The 21449-nt window shown below is 35.0% G+C and overlaps 5 protein-coding genes and 1 pseudogene across 5 annotated transcripts in view; 4 read left to right on the forward strand and 2 right to left on the reverse strand.

Moving 5' to 3' along the window:
* The window catches only part of LOC143919058 (uncharacterized), a 67253-nt gene that overhangs the window by 28969 nt on the left and 16835 nt on the right, over window positions 1–21449 (forward strand). The gene's annotated exons all lie outside the window — the stretch shown is intronic.
* On the reverse strand, window positions 6–16017 carry CCT2 (chaperonin containing TCP1 subunit 2). Its single transcript, XM_077441274.1, has 10 exons — window positions 15781–16017; window positions 11738–11911; window positions 11517–11652; window positions 11230–11443; window positions 11013–11151; window positions 9978–10186; window positions 9712–9886; window positions 783–960; window positions 498–701; window positions 6–410 (listed from the first exon to the last, which is right to left on the reverse strand). Exons 1-10 carry the CDS (start codon window positions 15781–15783, stop codon window positions 238–240), a joined length of 1605 nt encoding a protein of 534 aa, XP_077297400.1. The 5' UTR covers window positions 15784–16017; the 3' UTR covers window positions 6–237.
* LOC143918836 (cytochrome P450 4C1-like) lies at window positions 4413–7628 on the forward strand. Its single transcript, XM_077440910.1, has 5 exons — window positions 4413–4572; window positions 4635–4741; window positions 6446–6533; window positions 6601–6786; window positions 7546–7628. Exons 1-5 carry the CDS (start codon window positions 4413–4415, stop codon window positions 7626–7628), a joined length of 624 nt encoding a protein of 207 aa, XP_077297036.1.
* Window positions 6046–9596, forward strand: LOC143919194 (cytochrome P450 4V2-like). The gene is made up of 4 exons (XM_077441409.1): window positions 6046–7849; window positions 7923–8038; window positions 9005–9251; window positions 9325–9596. The coding sequence occupies exons 1-4, from the start codon at window positions 7657–7659 to the stop codon at window positions 9594–9596; spliced, it is 828 nt and encodes a 275-aa protein (XP_077297535.1). The 5' UTR covers window positions 6046–7656.
* Window positions 12168–14216, forward strand: LOC143919195 (cytochrome P450 4V2-like; annotated as a pseudogene).
* Window positions 17154–20923, reverse strand: LOC143919073 (uncharacterized). Its single transcript, XM_077441257.1, has 2 exons — window positions 20670–20923; window positions 17154–20589 (listed from the first exon to the last, which is right to left on the reverse strand). Exons 1-2 carry the CDS (start codon window positions 20790–20792, stop codon window positions 18457–18459), a joined length of 2256 nt encoding a protein of 751 aa, XP_077297383.1. The 5' UTR covers window positions 20793–20923; the 3' UTR covers window positions 17154–18456.

A 21449-nucleotide genomic window follows, 5' to 3' on the forward strand; every position in this document is an offset into this window, starting at 1 on the left:
ACAATATGTGTGTTAATCATTTTATATTTTAATCATATATAAAAAGTATACACTGGAAAAATAAAGCATTACATTAACGGTTTAGCGGAAACGTGTACGCAGTCTATACGTATACAAAAATTAAAAAGTAGTAAGTGCCGATTATTAAATGCATTATTAAATTATTGCGAATGTGAAAATTATTAAATGAGAAGTGTGGCCTTAAATACTGCTGTTATAATAAATGCTAATATTTATTTAACACGGTCTCCTGTCTGGAACGCGCTTCCTAGGAGCAGCTTTGATGATGTTGTCCACGCGCAGAATCATTTCAGCAGCTTCGGCAGCCGATAACAACACTTGACACTTGACGGCAAACGACTCCATAATACCGAGAGATTCCATGCATCCAATTTTTCCACCCTCCATGTCTGAAAGCACAAGAATTACCACATATTATAATACGAATTTCACTGTAATGTTAAGCCCAGAAATAGGTTTCAAATAATACAACGTACCTAATCCGGCAGTATTTTTACCGAGAGCGTGCTCGGCTCTTAACTGTGAAATAAGCAGTGAGGAATCGTAACCAGCATTGTCGGCGATAGCCGTCGGCAATTGACGCAGAGCTCTGGCGAAAGCTTCAGCTGCTACGGACTCCTTTCCAGGCGTCGTAGAAGCCATGGTATCCACGGCAGCCGCCATCAACATTTCACTGCAACCTGAATCGAAAATATGTCTCAAGTTAAATAACATACTAACGTAAATTAAATAAAACGAGTGATCGGATGGTTTGAGGATACCTCCTCCGTAGACGACATCAGCGTTGCGAACGGTGGCTGCGAGCACGCAGAGAGCGTCGTGTAAAGACCGTTCGGCTTCGTCGATGATCTGTTGAGTGGCTCCGCGAACAACGACGGTGCAAGCTTGACCCAAAGAAACTCCCCCGAATCGGATCAGGGTCTCTTCTCCGATCATCACCTATGATTAAAAATGCATATAATTAATCTCAAAATTTTTATCATCTAAAATTCTGTTTATTTTAATTAAAATAAACAAATAGGTGTGTGGAGGGGTGAATAATAATACGCGATGAGTTGATTAACAAACCTGTTATTAATCACTAATGCAATCTGCTTCGAAAATGATCTATTAGAATGATATTGTTACGTACACCGCCGAGTAAGTGCAATCGGATTAGGCGGAGTAGCATCCCAGAGACTGTGTGACCGTTATAATTGGTTTCAAGGATTATCTCTAGACTCTAAGTGCAAGTAGGCTAAACAATGGCCACCGAATTGGCCGCTATTGGTCCCTTCTCAGAAGTGACCGATAGCGTAGGACTGAGTGTCGTGGGAATACATATCCGGGTAGATGCCTAAACAATAGGGAAGTAACCGGACGTCGAAGATGCCCTGAGCGATCGATTCGTTATAAGGCGGTACTTAGGCGATATCAAGACATTCTGGACGGAGCACTGCCAGTGCGTGTATCTCCTCAATCACCAATAAATGCTGTGAAACGACTTTGGCCTTTTACTTGGATCCTCCACCCACCCCTACGCAACAATATTTAGACGAAGCTATTTGTATTTGCAATTAGATGGAAATTTTAACGCTCGTAGGACTCATTTAATGCAATAGCCTTCTTTTTATTAAAAACCATATGATAAATTTAGATAATTTTTTATGAAAGTGATTTATTATTACAATCAGTTGTCAATTTATAAAGACGATTTATAGCTCGTAAACTCATAATAACAAATTTGTAAGTAGTAGGTAGCAGGTATTTTAAAGATTCAGAATTATATGTTAATTAGTTTTTTACATTTTATTTTGGTTTATTAAGCTATACATATATAGGTTTTTCATTCCAAATTGACCCTTTTTCATTTCAAATTGACATTGAAAAGGGATCAATTTGAAATGAAAAAGGCTCAATTTGGAATGAAAAACCTATATTATTAACTACGATCGATAAATCAGGTGGATAAATCTACAGCAGTCTTAATAGTATTCGATGACGGATCAATAATTATATTGAGAAACGAAAAATCTCGTTTTTTACTCACCAGAGCCAAAACTATTCTATCTTTACTAATTTTGACACACTGAATTCGAATATGACAATGATTTTTGTTGGTTTGCTCTCGTTTATGAGATATGTTAACCAGTTAACCAGCGGCGTGGACTAGTGGTTAGCATATTATGCTTTCGAGCAGAGTGGTCATGGGTTCGAGTCCCATTGCTGGCCAGATCTTGGTTTGTGACTCCAGGTCGATCGTTTCTTATCGGAAATTTTGTCAATTTTTCTTGAAACAGTTCCTGTAAAAAATTGGCGTCTCCTTTCCTATCTCTCTTGCTAATCTCAAATTATTCAGCGTCTCGAGGTTCGCCAATTTGATTATAAAATGCTGCAAAAATTTCTCCATAGATGTCACTATGAATGATGTTTGTATGAATTCGCATTGTATAAAATGCTTATGTACATATATTGACTGTATTGTATCTGTTTAAGTGCACTCGTCGAAATATAAAACTAGCACAATAAATGCAGGTTAACTCGAGAAAAAAATATATTTTGAAAAAATTAATTGTACGTATATTAAAAAACCAAAAAAATCACAATCAATAGAAAAAACGTATGACTATTGATTCCAATACTCACTGTTGGCACAGCAATACTATATTTTGAATTAAAGACAAATGAGCAAATTCCGAAAATCTGTAAAAATTACGCATTTTTGCAAACGCTCATATTTCATAAACGAGAGCGAGAGTAAAGATTGATAAGTCTCCGCTCCGGTAATTTTTGTTTTTTTGTTGTAGTTGCTCAGTGTTATGTTCAGAGATATTTCAATACAATGTACGTATATAAGTAACCAATATTATCTATACACTTCTTGAAACCCAATATTAATAATTTATAATAGTAAACGCAATATTAATAGTTAGATAATTAAAAAGAAAAAAGAAAAAGCAAATTAATATTATATGATACAATATTGAATCATTTAAAGAACATAATGGGTAATTAACCAGCAATTTCTGCAACGATTGCAGATCTAATTTGTCATAATTGGTTGCTGACAAATCAACACTTACATTTACATCGCCATTCTCTGTATTACATCAACTTACATACATATATGTACATATGTATACTCACCGCAATTTATATGTATAATCAATTTTTATCATAGAACCCAATTAAATACAACTAAACTCGTTTACTGAATTAGTAAGTCTATGGATTGACAAATCACATTTCAAGTCCAACAGTTAAAAAAATACTTAAACATGCTTGAAAATCAATTGATCGAATTACAATTTGCTTAAAAAAAAGTCAAAACCTGTTATATTTAGTTTTATTTTAAGATCTTCTTAGCATTTATTTTTCATAACATGAATTTAAAGGCGCGCGCGCACGTAATATTAACCGTAATAATAAAGTGCGCGCATTACACGCTCACCAATCCAACCCGATCGAAATGATGAATAAATCTGAATGTGTGTGTGTGTGTGTCAACCATCGCTGATGCCTGTCGTCGCTCGGCCTGACGTCACATGACGCTCCACCCCCCACTTCCCCGCGTCTCCTCGACCACTTGACTCTGATTGGCTGTGTGTCCATGGTCTGGCACATACCCACATACATCGCGTCCGTTTTTATATATATTATTATTATATACATACTAGTGATGTGCCCGTTTCAATTTCAACCGGTGGTTTCGGAAACAAATTGATACATGATTTAAAATAAAGTTACAATACGAATAGTAATAATTAATTGGAATCGGAACTGAAACAGAAATCGGAAATCGAGAATCGGAACTGAAACAGGAATCCAGATCCGGACTTGAAAAAGGAATCCGGAACCTGAACTAAAAAAGGAATCGGGAACCGAAACTGAAAAAGGAATCGGGAACCAGAACTGAAAAAGGAATCCGGACCTGGAACTGAAAAAGTTGAGGGGTTTTTTTAAGATACTTTAAAGCATGCGAAAAAACACAGCCCATATATGTACATGGTACACAGTCTTTCAATGGCATTTAACCGGAAGATGTTTTCAATCGATAGATTTTATCTTCCTGCAACAAACTGAACGAGCAAAACACTTTCAAACTACACTTAAGAGTACATGTTTTTCTTTACATATTGTATAATTACATTATTTTTCCTCGTTCACTCATCATACTATGAAATGCGCGCACTGAGACAATGTCAATCAAACATTATAGAGAAAAGCAGTGCAATTAAAAGCAATTCAAATTTATTGCACCTATTAAATGATTAAACCATTGAAACCACTAGTTTGCCCACGCATCCAGTTAAACCATAGTAATTGCATCAGTAGTAGTCACACATTAGACGCCGCATAGTAAAGATATACATACGTGAAAAGCTCTTCGGTTGTATATATTGCGGGCAAAGATGATGATGACTCTTGCGATAATACTCGCTACGGCCGTTGCCATTTATGTTTTGTATAAAAGGAGCAGGAGAGATATGTACGAGCTTGCCGCAAAGCTGCACGGTCCGGAGACGGTGCCTTTGATCGGAAATGCCCTCATATTTGCAGTGCCGCAGAAAGGTATTTAAGCTTTCCACATTTTTCGGAATTGTCGGTGGATTATTGGGATTATTTGTTGGTAGAACTCTTAAGGAAGTTCGTCAGTGTGGATGTGCTTTACGAATCGCCGACTAGATATTGGCTCGGACCACAACTCTACGTGTCGATAGACAAACCGGAACATGTCCAGGTAAATCTGAATATTAACTTGTTCAGCTCTCACTTCTCATGTTCCAGAAGTTTGCACAAATCATACGTTCTACTTCATCTTATATTATATATTATTCAAACACTTTCACTACGCAATCTGTTCCATGTAAATATGTATCTTACAATTGTTTCATCACTTACTACATACATTACATTACCGTTATACCTTTCTAAACTTCTGTGTACTACATTTAATACTATTTAGTTATTAGAATGTTTCGCACATTTTCCTAAGATAATCTTTACATGATCTTTAACCAGCATAAAATAGCTTGGTGGTTGCGTTAATGCTAACCACCAAAGTGCCAGGTTTAATCCCGCCGATTAACTTCAATTGAAAAGAATTTAGTCAGAGTACCATCTGTAGTGCTACTGGTCAGATTTGGATATTTGTGAAGTCGATCGTTTCTATCGTAGTTTGACAATTTATCTGATTTCATTGCTAAAACGGCTCCGAAACAAACTTGAACCGTTCCCGGGTTCAAAACCTGGGTTGACCTTGATTTATTTTTTATTTACATATATACCAGGAAGGCCTTACAGGTAAACCTCAATGCGCCTTCCTAGCCAATTACAAACAACGCAACATTTTTATTATACAAGTCGTTGAATTACGAGACACTGAAAACTCGCAAATTAACGAGACATCTATGAATTGTACATTAAACATACTCAAATAGTGGTGACATTTTTAACCAATTTAATCGGGAACCGTTTCAACAATGAAATCAGAAAAATTGGCAAACTCTAATAGGAAACCTGGAGTCACAAATATCCAAGTCTGACCAGCAGCACTACAAAAGCTTGAACGACCGAGCTATGCTGCTGGATATTTAAAAGTATTTCTGCAGTGCTGCTGATCAGACGGATATTTGGGACTGCAAGACGATCGTTTCCTATCAGAGTTATCTGATTTCATTTCTAACACAGCTCCTCACCAAAATGGCGAAAAACCATCCCACCCACCATGTCACCACTATTTGAATATGATTTCAAAATTTATATTCTATAAAATGTATTTATAGAATATAGATGTCACTCAGGAGCAACCCAATAATGGCATCGTGGGAAAATATACATATTGGGTCCATCGGCTATGCCGCCTTTCCCAAAGTATAAATAAATAAATAAAATAAACATTTTAATCTATCTACCATCTATTCGTCTGGAATCAGATCGTACACATTCCCCGTCGTCTTTACAATCATATTGTTTATTCATTTCATGCTTCTCATTCATAAGTTCCACTATACTTTCTTCTTTTCTCTATTTTTTTTCGTCTTAGGGCGAAATCACACAGGGAAAAACAGCACATCGTGTGCTTGGTTCCCCCCTGTGGGGGGGGGTCTCTTATATTTCTTCAAATATGAGATACACCATTATCGATCACTGACAAACAAGGATAAATACAAGGATACAATTTTACCAAAAACACCCCAGGGGGTGATTTTGGGACGGTGTGTGCTGGGCGTTCCATGAATATGTGTAAGGCATTCTACATTTTCTTCGCATGTTTAAAACTATCTAGAAAAAAAACCATGTACCACGTTCATCGCTGTGTGTTTTCGCCCTTATAACTACCTGATATATACCTTCACCTTTCGAACGATCAGTCATATACAGAATACAACCTAAGCTACGAAACATATAAACTGTACTCAGTAATGATAAATCTTATATGCAGGTAATTTTAAGCACTCAGACGACGATCAAAGGAGACGTGTATAAAATGATTTCAGACTGCATCGGATTCGGATTGATTCAATCTGAAGGTAAACCGTCAATCAACATCCAAGTTCCGTCAGCAAACCGTGACTAACGAGCGATTACATATTTTAGGCCTCAAGCATAAAACGCACAGAAAGATAATGTCATTGCCTTTGAGAGATCAAGTATTGGAAAAGTACATCGACATATTTGACTCGAAGGGCAGAGAATGTGCGGTGAATCTAGGAAAATATGTAGACGGAGGATACTTCGACGTGGTTGGAGAAGTCGAGAAGACTACGATGGCTGTAGTGTGCGGTATTGTGAATGTTAATTGTGTATCATTATCATCATCATCATCATTATCTACAGCCACTCACCATCCACTGCTGGACGAAGGCCTCTCCAACTCGCTTCCACTCATCTGTTTTGCGCAACTCTCATCCATCTCACCCCATACATTTTCCTAATTTCGTCTACCCTACCCATCTTCCCAGCAGTCTTCCTTTTACCCTTTTGCATTCTCTCGGGTAGCATTCTAGCACTTCTTTTGTCCACCTTTCATCCATTCTTCTAGCCATGTGGCCCGCCCATTGCCATTTCAATCTCTTTACTCTATCTACTATGTCCACTACCCTCGTCATACTTCTCACTTATGTATTCCGCTTCTTGTCTTTCCTCGTTATGCCGAGGATACAACGATCCACACTTCTTCGAGTGCATTGAGCTTTGTGCAGCATCTTGGTGTTCAATGTCCAAGTTTCACATCCATACGTCATCACTGACAAAACGCATTAATCGAAGATTTTTTTCTGTAGGCAGAGTGGCATTTTTGATTTAAAAACAACATTTAAAATGCACTCCATCCTAATTTCATACATCTCTTTATGTCTTCTCCTTTACTACCGGACATCATTATTTGACCTGAATATAATTAATTATTTACTACTTCTACTATTTCATTATGTAATGAAATGCCATCAGGCTTGCAATAACTATTCAACATTAGAATTGTTTATATACATACATATCAATGTTTATTTTTGTGATTGTTTTATATAATGTTGTTTTTTATAGAAACAATCCTAGGTGTGAAAATGGAAAGTAACAATGCACAAAATGAGCATCTAATAAAAATCATAAGCGGGTATACTATATGAAGCAAATTTTAGTTAGAAAATATATTGCATGTTATTATTAATTTGTCATTGCAGATTGTACAAATCAATATCGGAGAGAATGTACAAAATATGGATACATCCTTATGTAGCGTTTCGATTCAGCAAGCATTACAAAATTCAAAAAGAAGGCATGGAAAATTTTAATAAATTTTTGAACAATGTCATCGACGAAAGAACAAAAGCCATTCAAATATCAAAGAGTAATAAAGACGAAATAAAATATAATGAATTAATAAGAACGATATAAAATTTTTTTTTTTTTTTTAATCTTAGAATCGAATCCAGACGAGGTATCATTAGACAGATTGTTGGAAATAAAAGAGGAAAACGGCGAAAATATATTTTCCCGCGAAGAAATCAAAGAAGAATTAATTACCCTATTCACAGCTGTACGTAAAGTTCATAATAATAGGCATAGCTTTTAGGCATCTCAAAGGCAGTAAAACATTTTTCCTTGGAAGGGAGAGAGGCCTTATGTATTGTATAGTTCCGATTCCGATTCAGATCCCTGTTTTAGTTCTAATTCCCAATTCCTGTTTCAGTTCCGATTCCCGATCCCTGTTTCAATTCCAATTCCCGATTTTTATTTCAGTCCAGATTCCCGATCTCTGTCAAGTTCCGACTCCCGATTCACGATTTCTGTTTTGCAACTTTATTTTAAATCATTTATCAATTTGTTTCTGAAACCACCCGTTGAAATTTTAACAGACACAACACTAGTGTTATTAACAAAAAAATATGCACATTTTAATGCAACTTGAATATTCTGATTTTGCTATGCAGAAGTTTATTTTTTAACCGTTTGCCCGCAGCCGTCTTCTGTGGAAGCTTTGCGCAACAAGTCTGTAGTGCGGCTGTCTTCCATAGAATTTCTGAACTTTGCACGGGATTTTGAGCCTTATATGCGCCTATTTCAACTGTTTTAAGGTTCAAAATTGGTTGAATATATTACTGAGAGTTGAATTCCATCTATTCAATTTGCTTAAAATGAATATATACCAGTCAAAATTAGTTTTTTGTGGAACCATACTGAAACCTCGTTTATGTGACGTCACGTCTGTTGAACAATGGCGACGGTACGTCTCAATTGTATGAAGAATGATTATTTGACAATTAAGCCAAAACTACGAGATATATTATGTATTTTATTGTTTAAAATAAAACTTTGTGTTAATTAACATATCTGGTTACTTGAGTAAATATTAAAATCTGTATTTAAGGTCGAAAGCTCGATTGCCAAATTCGCGAAAAAGGTGCCGCGAACAGGGCTTGTTCGCTATATTTATTGCCGCGGGCAAATGGTTAAATAATAAAACATGTTTTAAGTTTTTTTTAATGAAAAATGTTGTTTTCAGTCGGAAGACACGACGATGACGGTCACCAGCTTCGTACTTCTCATGCTGGGCATGCACGAAGACGTGCAGCGAAAAGTCTGGCAAGAACAGGTGCAAGTTTTGGGTTCAAATGGGAGTCGGAACGTTCAGATCGAAACGCACCACCTCAAAGACATGAAATATCTCCAAATGGTGATCGAAGAAACGCTCCGACTATTCCCAGTAGCCCCGTTAATAATCAGGAAGGTCATCAAAGACGTGGACATCGGTATATAAATGACAAACCACCACTCTCTCTAATGTCGATCAAAAGTTGACGGCACTTACTATGTACATTGCAGGACCCGTCACATTGAAGAAAGACGTGAACCTAATGATAAACATATACTCAATGCACCGAGACGAAAGCATCTGGTCCGAGCCGAATAAATTCAACCCGTTGAGATTTACTCCCGAAGAGAAATCGAAGCGTAATCCATACTCGTATATTCCATTCAGTGCGGGATTCCGAGGATGCATCGGCAAACCGTTTGCATTCGTCACCTTTGCAAACCGTTTGCATTCGTCAGTGCATCTTGAGCCACATCGTAAGACGATACACCATATTCAGTGATTGGAAGATGGACAATATCGTATTGGAATCGGACATATCGGTACGGTCGACAAACGGATACCGGATTCAAATCAAAGCACGTGAGTAGTGTATGGTGTGAATGTATTATATATACCTGTTCGACGACCTCGCAATGACCCAACTTGACTTTTCCAGGTGAGTCGAATGTGGATACGATCTCGCCGCCGGTGACCAGGGCGAGACGCTCGATACCTTGAAAGTCGGCGTGTTCGATGGCCATCACACCAGCGTCGGCGAAGAGCTGCTCGGGATAGTTGTAGATCAATTGCCTGCAGGTTAAAAATTTGATACATCACCGATGAGATTTGATATGTCTCTGATTTTGTTGAATGTAATAAAAAATATATATATAAAAAGTACCTATTGATGAACAGGTTGCATTTGTGAGCCAGGATTTTGTTTACTTTTTCCTTCATCTTTTCCTTTTCGGCGATTTCGAGTTCGGCAATCTTAGCCATGGAGTCGACTTTGATTGTGGAACCGAATACTTTGATCTTGTCCGTGTCCATGGGTGTGTTTGCGATTAAAATATTAGCGTTTTCTACTCTCTGTGGTTGATGAAGGCCGACCTAAAAAAAATTGTCATGTTTTTTCAATCCATTGTGTGCATACAAAATTTGCTTAACCCTTTGAATGCCGACCAACGCGTTTTGCCAACAAGTCCTAGACGTTGTATTTTGAGTGTGTAAAAAATAAACAAGAATACTTCCCAAGTACATACAAGATAAAGTAAAAATGCATTGAACATGGGTCGAGTAATCCGTTTCAATGTTTATAAAGACTGGTTTACATCGAAATTTCTGAATTTATTAACCATTCGATGGAAATCCCTGAATATTTTAGATTGTGGCTTGGCATTTAGATTATGAGCATTACATTTTAACAACAATGAAGAAGATGGAACTAGTTTTGGTATAATACATTCATTAATAGACTTTTGTTTATTTTATATTGTTGCAAGATATATTAGAGAGGCTAAACACACCTTTACAAAACTCGAAATCCTCGGCAGTAGTTATCTAGGGTTTGTTCGGATAAGCTACAATTTTTATACCTGATTTCTATTGGATTTCTAAATTCTAGTTGGAAATGTTGCGAGCTTTCAACAGAAAAGACGTCAGCACTCAAAGGGTTAGAAAGATTGTAAGCATAATTTTTCATTATATATCTGATTCGCTGTCAAATTTTAAGATTTTGAAAATGTTTTAATCTTAAATACACAAAAGTTTCCCAACTTGGGAATACCCAAGGATGGGTAAAACATTTGGAAATGGGCTGCTGAAGGTGACGCGAGTCAAAAAAAGGTTCAAAGTCGCTGTTTTATAAGATTATAAAACGCATTAAAAAGCTTGTATGAAAAAACCCACTTCAAAAAACTATGTGACCCAAATTTACCTTCTTTTCGAGCAAAAATCCTTCATCCAAGAACGATTCCTCCAACAGACCTCCCTTGATTTTGATAACCTGAATGGATTGAAGATTTCCGGTGCCTTTTAATCTTAAAACGGCATCGACTGCCAAATTCGAGAAATATCTAAACAAAAACACAATCCATTAGATAATTTGCAATACTTTTATGTACGTTGAAAATAAAAAAAAATAAAAATCGCACTCTTTGTGTTGAGAAAGAATCTTTGAACTAAGTGTAGTACGAGCTATATTCATCAGATCTTTTCTGAATTCAACCGAGTCAACCGCATGATTTTTTGCTGACTTTTCTAAAGCAGTACGAGCAGTTTGTGCGGCCAGCCTCCACCCTGTGATGATAGTCTGCGGATGAATTTTTTGTTCAATGAGCTTTTCAGCCTCACGTAAAAGTTCAGCAGCTGAAATAAATCAATACATTAAAAAAAACGAATACTTAAAATACATACATAAAAAATCAATTATATATAGTACCTAAGACTGTAACGGAAGTTGTGCCGTCTCCAAACTCATCGTCTTGAGTCTTTGACATATCGACGAGAATCTTCGCAGCTGGATTATCAACTCCTATGGACTTTAAAATTGTCGCTCCGTCATTTGTCACTTCGACCTGAAATAGAAATTAAATTATAGTATTTCAATGTAAAATTATAAGGAAATGAATCGGCTGTATAATCCTTAAAAATTAAACTTACTGTGCCTGCATTTCTGCCGTACGATACGAGAATTTTGTCCATTCCTTTTGGTCCCAATGTGCTCTTGACGAGATCACCGATAGCTATGGCTCCGATGAAACTCGACATGCGAGCAATTTCGCCTTTCTCTTCTTCCGCTTCATTCTTCAACACTTGAACTGGATTTAACGAAACCTGAAAGCAACGATTTCAACAATCAGACAAAAAAGTTCAGCTACAGAAAGTATGTACTGATTTTTTTTAACACAAAACATGAACATCTTTAATTCAAAACTTTTTAACGTTACATATAATACACTGATTTTTCTTAGCTTACTCTTCACTCTTTTTATTCATTTCCATGACTTGTCTTATGATAAATGACATATCTAATTTAAAAATCAAAACTTTTCCAATGATATTTTATGTATGTATGTATGTATATTACATTATGTATTATAACCACAGTGAGGCTTTGGAGCTACCTGTCAAATCAATAGTACTGATTTTTTTTTAAATAAAATAATATTGTATAAAAATAATATTAGATTAATTAAAATAAAATATCATTAGTAGTTAGTATATATATATATATATATATATATATATATATATATATATATATATATATATATATATATATATATATATATATATATATATATATATATATATATATATATATATATATATATATATATATATATATATATATATATATATATATATATATATATATATATATATATATATATATATATATATATATATATATATATATATTTTTTTAAGATAAGAATATCAGAAATAATATTTTTTTCTAATTTGAGATTTAAATTGAAACTTTTTGTCAAAAGATTTTGTAATTTTGTCTTTTGTATTGAATATTGTAACATACTGATATTTCTTTGGGGAACACTTGCACACTATCGGTGTTCTATGGAACAGTTTGGAAAAGTCTGATCTAGGATCATTAATATATGTAAGTATGACATACAGAGAATTTGATAGGTACATATACAGAGAATATGCAGGGCCATTGAAGAATAATATAAAATATAACCATTGTCAAAAAGTTTAATTAAAAAAAAATCATTTTTATTTTAATAATATTAAAGACAAATTACTAAACAAAAATAATAATTAAAGAAATACCAGTCTGGCTTTTAAGATTTTAAATATTAGCACTCTGGTCCTACTTATGACTCACAGTAATTTTATTTTTAATGATTTCTATATATAACCAGCAGAATAGTCTAGTGGTTAGCATACAATGCTTTGAACAGAGTGGTCACGAGTTCAAATCCCACTGGTTTCTGCTGGTCAGACCTTGGATTTGTGACTCCAGGTCGATCATTTCCTATCAGAGTTTGCCAACTTGTCTGATTTTCATTGAAACGGTTCCAACAAATTGACAAACTTACCCATTTTCTCGCAAAACCTCGAGTTTTCAGCGGTTCGGTGATTACTAGTCAAATGTGAACCGGTCACAGGACAACCGGTTGCTCTAGATCGGTCACATGTGATCACCCGTCATACTTAAACTGTTCACACCCCAAAATCGGTCACGAGAAAACTGGTTGACCGATTTTAGGGTGTGACCAGTTTTAGTGTGACGGGTGATCACGTGTGACTGATCTAGAGCAACCGGTTGTCCTGTGACCGGTTCACATTTGACTAGCAATCACCGACAGAATATGTGAAACATATAGACGTTCCGGACAGAATATGTAAAACATATTCTGTCCAGAATGTTGTTTTCAGTCAGAAGATACGACGATGTCGATCACCAGCTTCGTACTTCTCATGCTGGGCATGCACGAAGACGTGCAGCTAAAAGTCTGGCAAGAACAAGTGCAAATTTTGGGTTCGAACGGGAGCCCGAACTTTCAGATCGAAACGCACCACCTCAAGGACATGAAATATCTCCAAATGGTGATCGAAGAAACGCTGCCACTATTACCAATAGCCCCGTTAATAATCAGAAAGGTCATCAAAGACGTGGACATCGGTATATATGTAAATGACAAACCACCACTCTCTCTAATGTCGATCAAAAGTTGACGGCACTTACTACATTGCAGGATCCGTCACATTGAAGAAAGACATGAACCTAATGATAAACATATACTCAATGCACCGAGACGAAAGCATCTGGTCCGAGCCGGAAAAATTCAACCCGTTAAGATTTACTCCCAAAGAGAAATCAAAGCGTAATCCATACTCGTATGTTCCATTCAGCGCGGGATTCCGAGGATGCATCGGCAAACCGTTGCATTCGTCACCATCAAGTGCATGTTGAGCCACATCGTAAGACGATACACCGTATTCAGTGATTGGAAGATAGACGATATCGTATTGGAAACGGACATATCGGTACGGTCGACAAACGGATATTGGATTCAAATCAAAGCACATGAGTAGTGTATGGTGTGAATGTAATGTCGGTTAAAAGTTGACGGCACATTGCAGGATCTGTCACATTGAAGACGTGATATAATATTTCTGACCAGGAAGGCGCATTGGGGTTACCTGTTAAGAGGGCTGAACACCAGCGCCTTGTCTATACAAACGTATTACACTTCTCCCTTCCTCGATTATGGCACTAGAGAAATTATTTTTTACTATGCTATGGATATCCACCATTGGCACGCATCTGTGCTTTTATTTTTTATATGAGCTAGGAGCCACCAAACATCTATAAAATCGCCTCCTTTTTACACCCACGAAAAGAGTCCAGCTTGCTTATTTAACGGTCGATTTTAAAAAAAATACGCGCACAGTTGCATAGCAAATATCTTTCTTATACTGATGATGAAATTTTTTTTTAACATTGGTCCAGTTTCGGAGGAGAAAATTGGAGAATACGAAACCTCGATTTCGTCGATTTAAAATACGTATTATCTGGTCGAAGTGCAACTGTCGCATTCACTCAATATATATATCGAAGAAAGGAACGGCAACAAAATTAAGGTTTCGGGTGTACAGCCCTCTTAACTGTTTGCCGGCGGCCGTCTTCTATGGAAGTTTTGGGCGACAAGTCTGTAGCGCGGCTGTCTTCGATAGAATTTCTGAATTTTGCATGGGATTTTGAGCCTTATATGCGCCTATTTCAACTGTTTTAAGGTTCAAAATTGGTTGAATATATTACCGAGAGTTGAATGCCATCTATTCAATTTGTTTAAAATGAATATATACCAGTCAAAATTAGTATTTTGTGGAACCGTACTGAAACCTCGATTATGTGACGTCACGTCTGTTGAACAATGGCGACGATACGTCTCAATTGTATGAAGAATGATTATTTGACAATTAAGACGAAACTACGACATATATTATGTATTGTATTGTTTAAAATAATACTTTATGTGTTAATTAACATATCTGGTTACTTGAGTATATATTAAAATCTGTATTTAAGGTCGAAAAGTCGATTACCAAATTGGCGAAAAAGGTGCCTCGCACAGGGCTTGTTCGCTATATTTGTTGCCGCGGGCAAAGGGTTAAGCCTTCTTGGTATAGATTAAAAATGAATAAAATTAAATTAAAATATAAATTGAAAGTAAGAAAATCAGAACGTTCTGAACAGAATATGTTAAATATATTTTTAATTTATCGAACACAAATAGTATACAGTATATACACTTATATTCATTATTTGTTTGCTTTCATAAATAAAAAATATTTTTGTTAAATTTGATAAATGTAAATCTAATCTTTTTATCAAATAAAATTTTTATTTCATACAAAATAATTAAATTTTTCTTTTAAATTTTAAATGTGATTATAATTGAATACAGTATTGAGACAGTCGGGGTGTAAATCGGGGTGTGAATTCCAGGGCATAATGAAGTAGTTTGAGAGTGTTTAGAAAACATGTGCAGAGTGTGAGTGAGTACACAATATGTCATACACAATGGAAACGTCTAGAAGACACGAGGTAGAGCAGTGTGGGCGTTGACGAAGCGTGAATGAATGGACGAATGGACGAATGGACGAATGGATGAATGGATGAATGGGACGATTACGAAGAGACGAGTACGAAGAGGAGGAGATGTGCTCACCATGATTAAGCTTGGATGAGTTGATGAGGCTCTCGGAGAGGAGTGACTTAACCTCACAATGCAACTCCACAAAGGCAAGTGAATTCACGCTATTGGCCACAACCACTGCTGCCAACACACTCCCACCCCACACTCACACTCACACTCACACTCCTCGTGACAATCGTTCACGTTTCACCGTTCGATCAAATAATGAGATGGGCATGCAGGTCATGAGGGAGCGAAATGCAAGGCGATGCAGGGTATATCCTCAATATTTAATCGCCATAGTTCTTCTTAATCTTAACTCAAAATAAAATAAAATTATATCTATGCTTCACCTCTATGGAATAACGCCTCAAATACTAACCCTTCCAAGCTCCAAGTAATACAAAATAAATCCCTAAAAATAATTTATAATACACCCATATACATACATATACTAACTTGAAAAAACTGCATGCCATATATAATATTCCGTCTGTTACAGACATTACTAACAAACTAATCAGTAGATTCTATGACAGAATCACTAATAACCATACTAACACACTTGTGAAGAGTCTCGGTGATTACAACAAAATGTCTTTACCCTTCAGGTATAAACACACATTACCTAAACACAACCTGCTTTAAATCGTCGACTTTAGAAAGTATTTAATTAATATTATGTATTAAATTTATTATGAGCATTTATAATAATTGTAAATAGGTTTCTGTGCTATTTTTCCTATTATGCTGTACATAAACATTTGAATAATATAATACTATGATTACTAACCAAATTAAATTAAATTGTAAAATAGAAAATGATCAGTAGATCAGTAGCTATTAAAATAGATATAAGATGTATTGTGAACATAATTTCGTAATAATAAAAAGCATTTAAAAATCAAAAAAAAAATATGTCTCGTGATAGATTTTTTTTGATTCAGAGGGCTTTGCATTTTAATAATAATGAAGAAGATGATACTAGCGAAAATAATGAATAAATATAGGTACTGTATAGCGTGCTTTATTCAAGATGCGGGTAGACGCGCCTTCCAAGAAATGTCTAGACCTCCACACTGTCAAAACATTTGTGAGACAGCTATTTTATAAAATATCAGCATAGCACGGATTCTAGCTCAGCATTGAGAGTGTTAAAAATTAATCTTAATGAGCTGTATTTCGTTTTTTATGTAATTGGCCAGGTAGGCACATTGGGATTTACCTGTTAGGCCTTCCTGGTATGTGTATATAAAAATAAAAATAATATGCTGTGAAGCGATTTTGGCCTTTCATTTGGATCCTGAAACCACCCTTACGCAACAATATTTGTGAAAATACACATTTTGCAAAAAAATTGCGTTTAATAGTTTTAAGTAAAATATTACAAATAAACAAAAACAGTAAAATATCGTAATATTTATTTATAAGTGAATAATATAAACAGCTTACTGACAAAGCGCTTAAATTTATGTTGTTATTTGTTAGCACTGTACTGATTGAGAGAGCTGTCTCTTCATATATTTTTATAAAAGACAAATATGTATAGAAATAGATTGAAGACTTAGGGATATATCTCGCAAGTTCCTCGAAACAAGCACAAGGATCTCATTAAATTTATTTTATAAGGAGATTTAATTTAGAAAAGAAAAAATATTATAATTGAAATTTTGTGATTTTGTTTAAACCATTTATCTGTAATAGAAGTATGATGAAATAGTAGATAAATATATTAAACTTGGAGCATATTATAATTGTGACTCCGCAAATTACTTTTTTTCCACAAAATTTCTTAACAAAACAGATCCATTGCGTCTACCCTGTCTTCACATTCCTTACCATGCAAATACTATACATATAATTACACTTGCAATAACAAATTTCATGAAATACAATCTATTTTATGTGGTGGTACAATTTAGCGTAATGTACTAACAAGTGGCGCTTGGCATTGTTATTATCTATGTTTATTTTCCATTTAATCTTGTTTTTGGCTTTAAATTACTGTTCTTAGTGTTATTAGATCGCCGCCAGTAATTTCAAAAGTAGATCGCCCGTAGTGATTAGATGTTTGGCCACCCATGATATATGTACACCGACTAGGGATACTTCAAATATTCCTCAAATCAATTATTCGAATATCGAATATTAAAATTATGAAATATTCAAGTATTCGAATATGTGTATTATCCTGTTTACCAAAAAATTGTATAGCTGAAAATCTTGATTTTTCAGCTTTAATAAATGTTATTACAAAAAATATTTGTCAATACATGAATCAAATATACAAATGATGGAACACATTTTCATGTAGTGATTGGTTTAATGAATAATGATTTAGATCACAAAATAAACCTTCAAATTTCTTGATATTCGAAAAACTAGATTTTCTCAAAACAAGAATTTTGACTCCCACCTCCCACTACTGACAATATGTTGAAACTTGCCAATTGGGAAATGAAGAAAAGAAGAAATTATTTTTTAAATACATATTTACTTTTATTGATAAATCACAATAAGAACTCGAATATAAGATTTTTCAGTAAATGATTTTGAACAAATTTCACACTTATAAGGTTTATTAACCCCCATGTGTGATCTCAAATGTGATTTCAAACAATCGTCACATTTGTGTGCTTTTGTCCCAATTTGTAACATATGTGCCATGAGGCCAGAGTTATGGGAAAATGATTTTACACAAATGTTACATTAGTGCGGTTTTATCCCAGTGTGCAATTTTTCATGTGCCTGGAGGTTAGATTTTTGAGAAAATGATTTTAAACAAATTTCACACTTGTAAGGCTTTTCCCCCGTGTGAGATCTTAAATGTTTTACAAGTTCGTTTTTTTGAATAAATGATTTTAAACAAATTTCACATTTGTGTGGTTTTATCCCAGTATGCGATATTTTATGTTTCGTGAGGCTTGATTTTTGATAATAAGATCTTAAACAAATATCACATTTGTGTGGTTTTATCCCAATATGCGATATTTTATGTTCCTTGAGTTTAGAATTTAGTGAAAATGATTTTAAACAAATTTCACACTTGTAAGGCTTTTCCCCCGTGTGAGACCTTAAATGTACCACAAGACTATATTTCCGAGCAAATGATTTTAAACAAAAGTTACATTTGTATGGATATATCCCAGCATGCAAATTTTCATGTGATACCAAGCTAGATTTTTGAGAAAATGATTTTAAACAAATTTCACACTTGTAAGGTATTTCCCCCGTGTGAGATCTTAAATGTTTTACAAGTTCGTTTTTTTGAATAAATGATTTTAAACAAATTTCACATTTGTGTGCTTTTATTCCAGTATGCGATATTTTATGTTTCTTGAGGCTAAATTTTAGAGAAAATGATTTTAAACAAATTTCACATTTGTGTGGTTTTATCCCAGTATGCGATATTTTATGTTTCTTGAGGTTAGATTTTAGAGAATAAGATTTTAAACAAATATCACATTTGTGTGGTTTTATCCCAGTATGCGATATTTTATGGTTCGTGAGGCTTGATTTTTGATAATAAGATGTTAAACAAATATCACATTTGTGTGGTTTTATCCCAGTATGCCATATTTTATGTTCCTTGAGTTTAGAATTTAGTGAAAATGATTTTAAACAAATTTCACACTTGTAAGGCTTTTCCCCCGTGTGAGATCTTAAATGTATCACAAATCTAGGTTTATTTATAAATGATTTTAAGCAAATGTCACATTTGTGTGGTTTTATCCCAGAATGCGTTTTTTTATGTTCAGTGAGGCTAGATTTTCGAGAAAATGATTTTAAACAAATTTCACACTTGTAAGGCTTTTCCCCCGTGTGAGACCTTAAATGTACCACAAGATTATATTTCCGAGCAAATGATTTTAAACAAAAGTTACATTTGTATGGATATATCCCAGCATGCAAATTTTCATGTGATACCAAGCTAGATTTTTGAGAAAATGATTTTAAACAAATTTCACACTTGTAAGGCTTTTCCCCTGTGTGAGATCTTAAATGTTTTACAAGTTCGTTTTTTTGAATAAATGATTTTAAACAAATTTCACATTTGTGTGCTTTTATTCCAGTATGCGATATTTTATGTTTCTTGAGGCTAAATTTTAGAGAAAATGATTTTAAACAAATTTCACATTTGTGTGGTTTTATCCCAGTATGCGATATTTTATGTTTCTTGAGGTTAGATTTTAGAGAATAAGATTTTAAACAAATATCACATTTGTGTGGTTTTATCCCAGTATGCCATATTTTATGTTCCTTGAGTTTAGAATTTAGTGAAAATGATTTTAAACAAATTTCACACTTGTAAGGCTTTTCCCCCGTGTGAGATCTTAAATGTATCACAAATCTAGGTTTATTTATAAATGATTTTAAGCAAATGTCACATTTGTGTGGTTTTATCCCAGAATGCGTTTTTTTATGTTCAGTGAGGCTAGATTTTCGAGAAAATGATTTTAAACAAATTTCACACTTGTAAGGCTTTTCCCCCGTGTGAGACCTTAAATGTAACACAAGCTCATATTTACTACGAACTGATATTAAACAATTGTCACATTTGAACAGCTTTTCTCTACTACGTAAAGCGGGTTCAGATCCACTGGGCAATGGCTTTATACAAATTTTACTACTCTTTCGGTGAATTGTCGGTAGTGAAGGCTCATCGTCCCATATTATATCTTCCAACAAAACTTCTTCCGTCTTGATCTTCAAGCAGTCATCCAACCTCAGTTGAGACGTTTCGTTACTCCGAAAACAAGCCTCTCGAAAGCTGATCAACGATTCCAAATTGGTTTTACACGAAAGACACACCGTCTCCGGCAACCCGTCGCCTCTTTTAACCTGCAGGTGAAAAGGTAGGATTAAGAGAAGAGTTAACCAATGGGGTCCACAATAGTTGTAACCTGTTGTCAGCAACCGACATAAATTTGACAGCCGGTCCGAATGCGTTGCTCCAGACGCTCTGGATGAGGACCTGGTCTCTGGAAGATGGAGACGGAAGACTCGGCTGGAGTACTCCATCCAAGACAAAGCCTGCACTCCATCGTCCCTGCATCCAACCCTGACAACAACCGATCAACTGAGGTTCGAGTCGCCGAATGCGGGTATATTATACACCTAAGCGAGTAGGTCGAATATCAAGATACCGAACGACGAGCATACTAATTTCATATTTACCTAACCTCAGTATGTCGAAATACAAATATTATAGATCGAATGAAAGTTGTTTTACGTTGACGGATAGATGGCACCTCTGCATTGATAATTTCAAGATTATTTAAAACAAAATAATATAATAAATTGTATTTTTAAATTTATATTTTATTGCAATTAAGTATATCAAAAACTAAAGGTTAGAGTTACAATAATAGCTAATAAACATTTTCGTCACATCTATCATATATGGTGAGTTTCATTAATGGTAAGAAATGAGGTCGATTTTATTAAATAGTGTACTTTGGGAGATTTTGAAAATACCTATTGATGAAGATGGCGGATTAAATGCATTAAATGCTTCCGCATTCAAAATAATCCATATGTATGTGGGATTTCATGTGTGTGAGTGAATTATGTAATGAGTAATGTTGAGGAGTGATGTACAAACAGTGGTACACATGAGTGTACACTGTGTGGCGGCTCGCTTATACGACATGGTCGAGTTTGGTTGCCTTCCTGCGAGTGGGAACCAACTCGGCTGGGTT

Source organism: Arctopsyche grandis, chromosome 11 (genome assembly GCF_051622035.1).
Source record: "Arctopsyche grandis isolate Sample6627 chromosome 11, ASM5162203v2, whole genome shotgun sequence".
Lineage (NCBI taxonomy): Eukaryota > Metazoa > Arthropoda > Insecta > Trichoptera > Hydropsychidae > Arctopsyche > Arctopsyche grandis.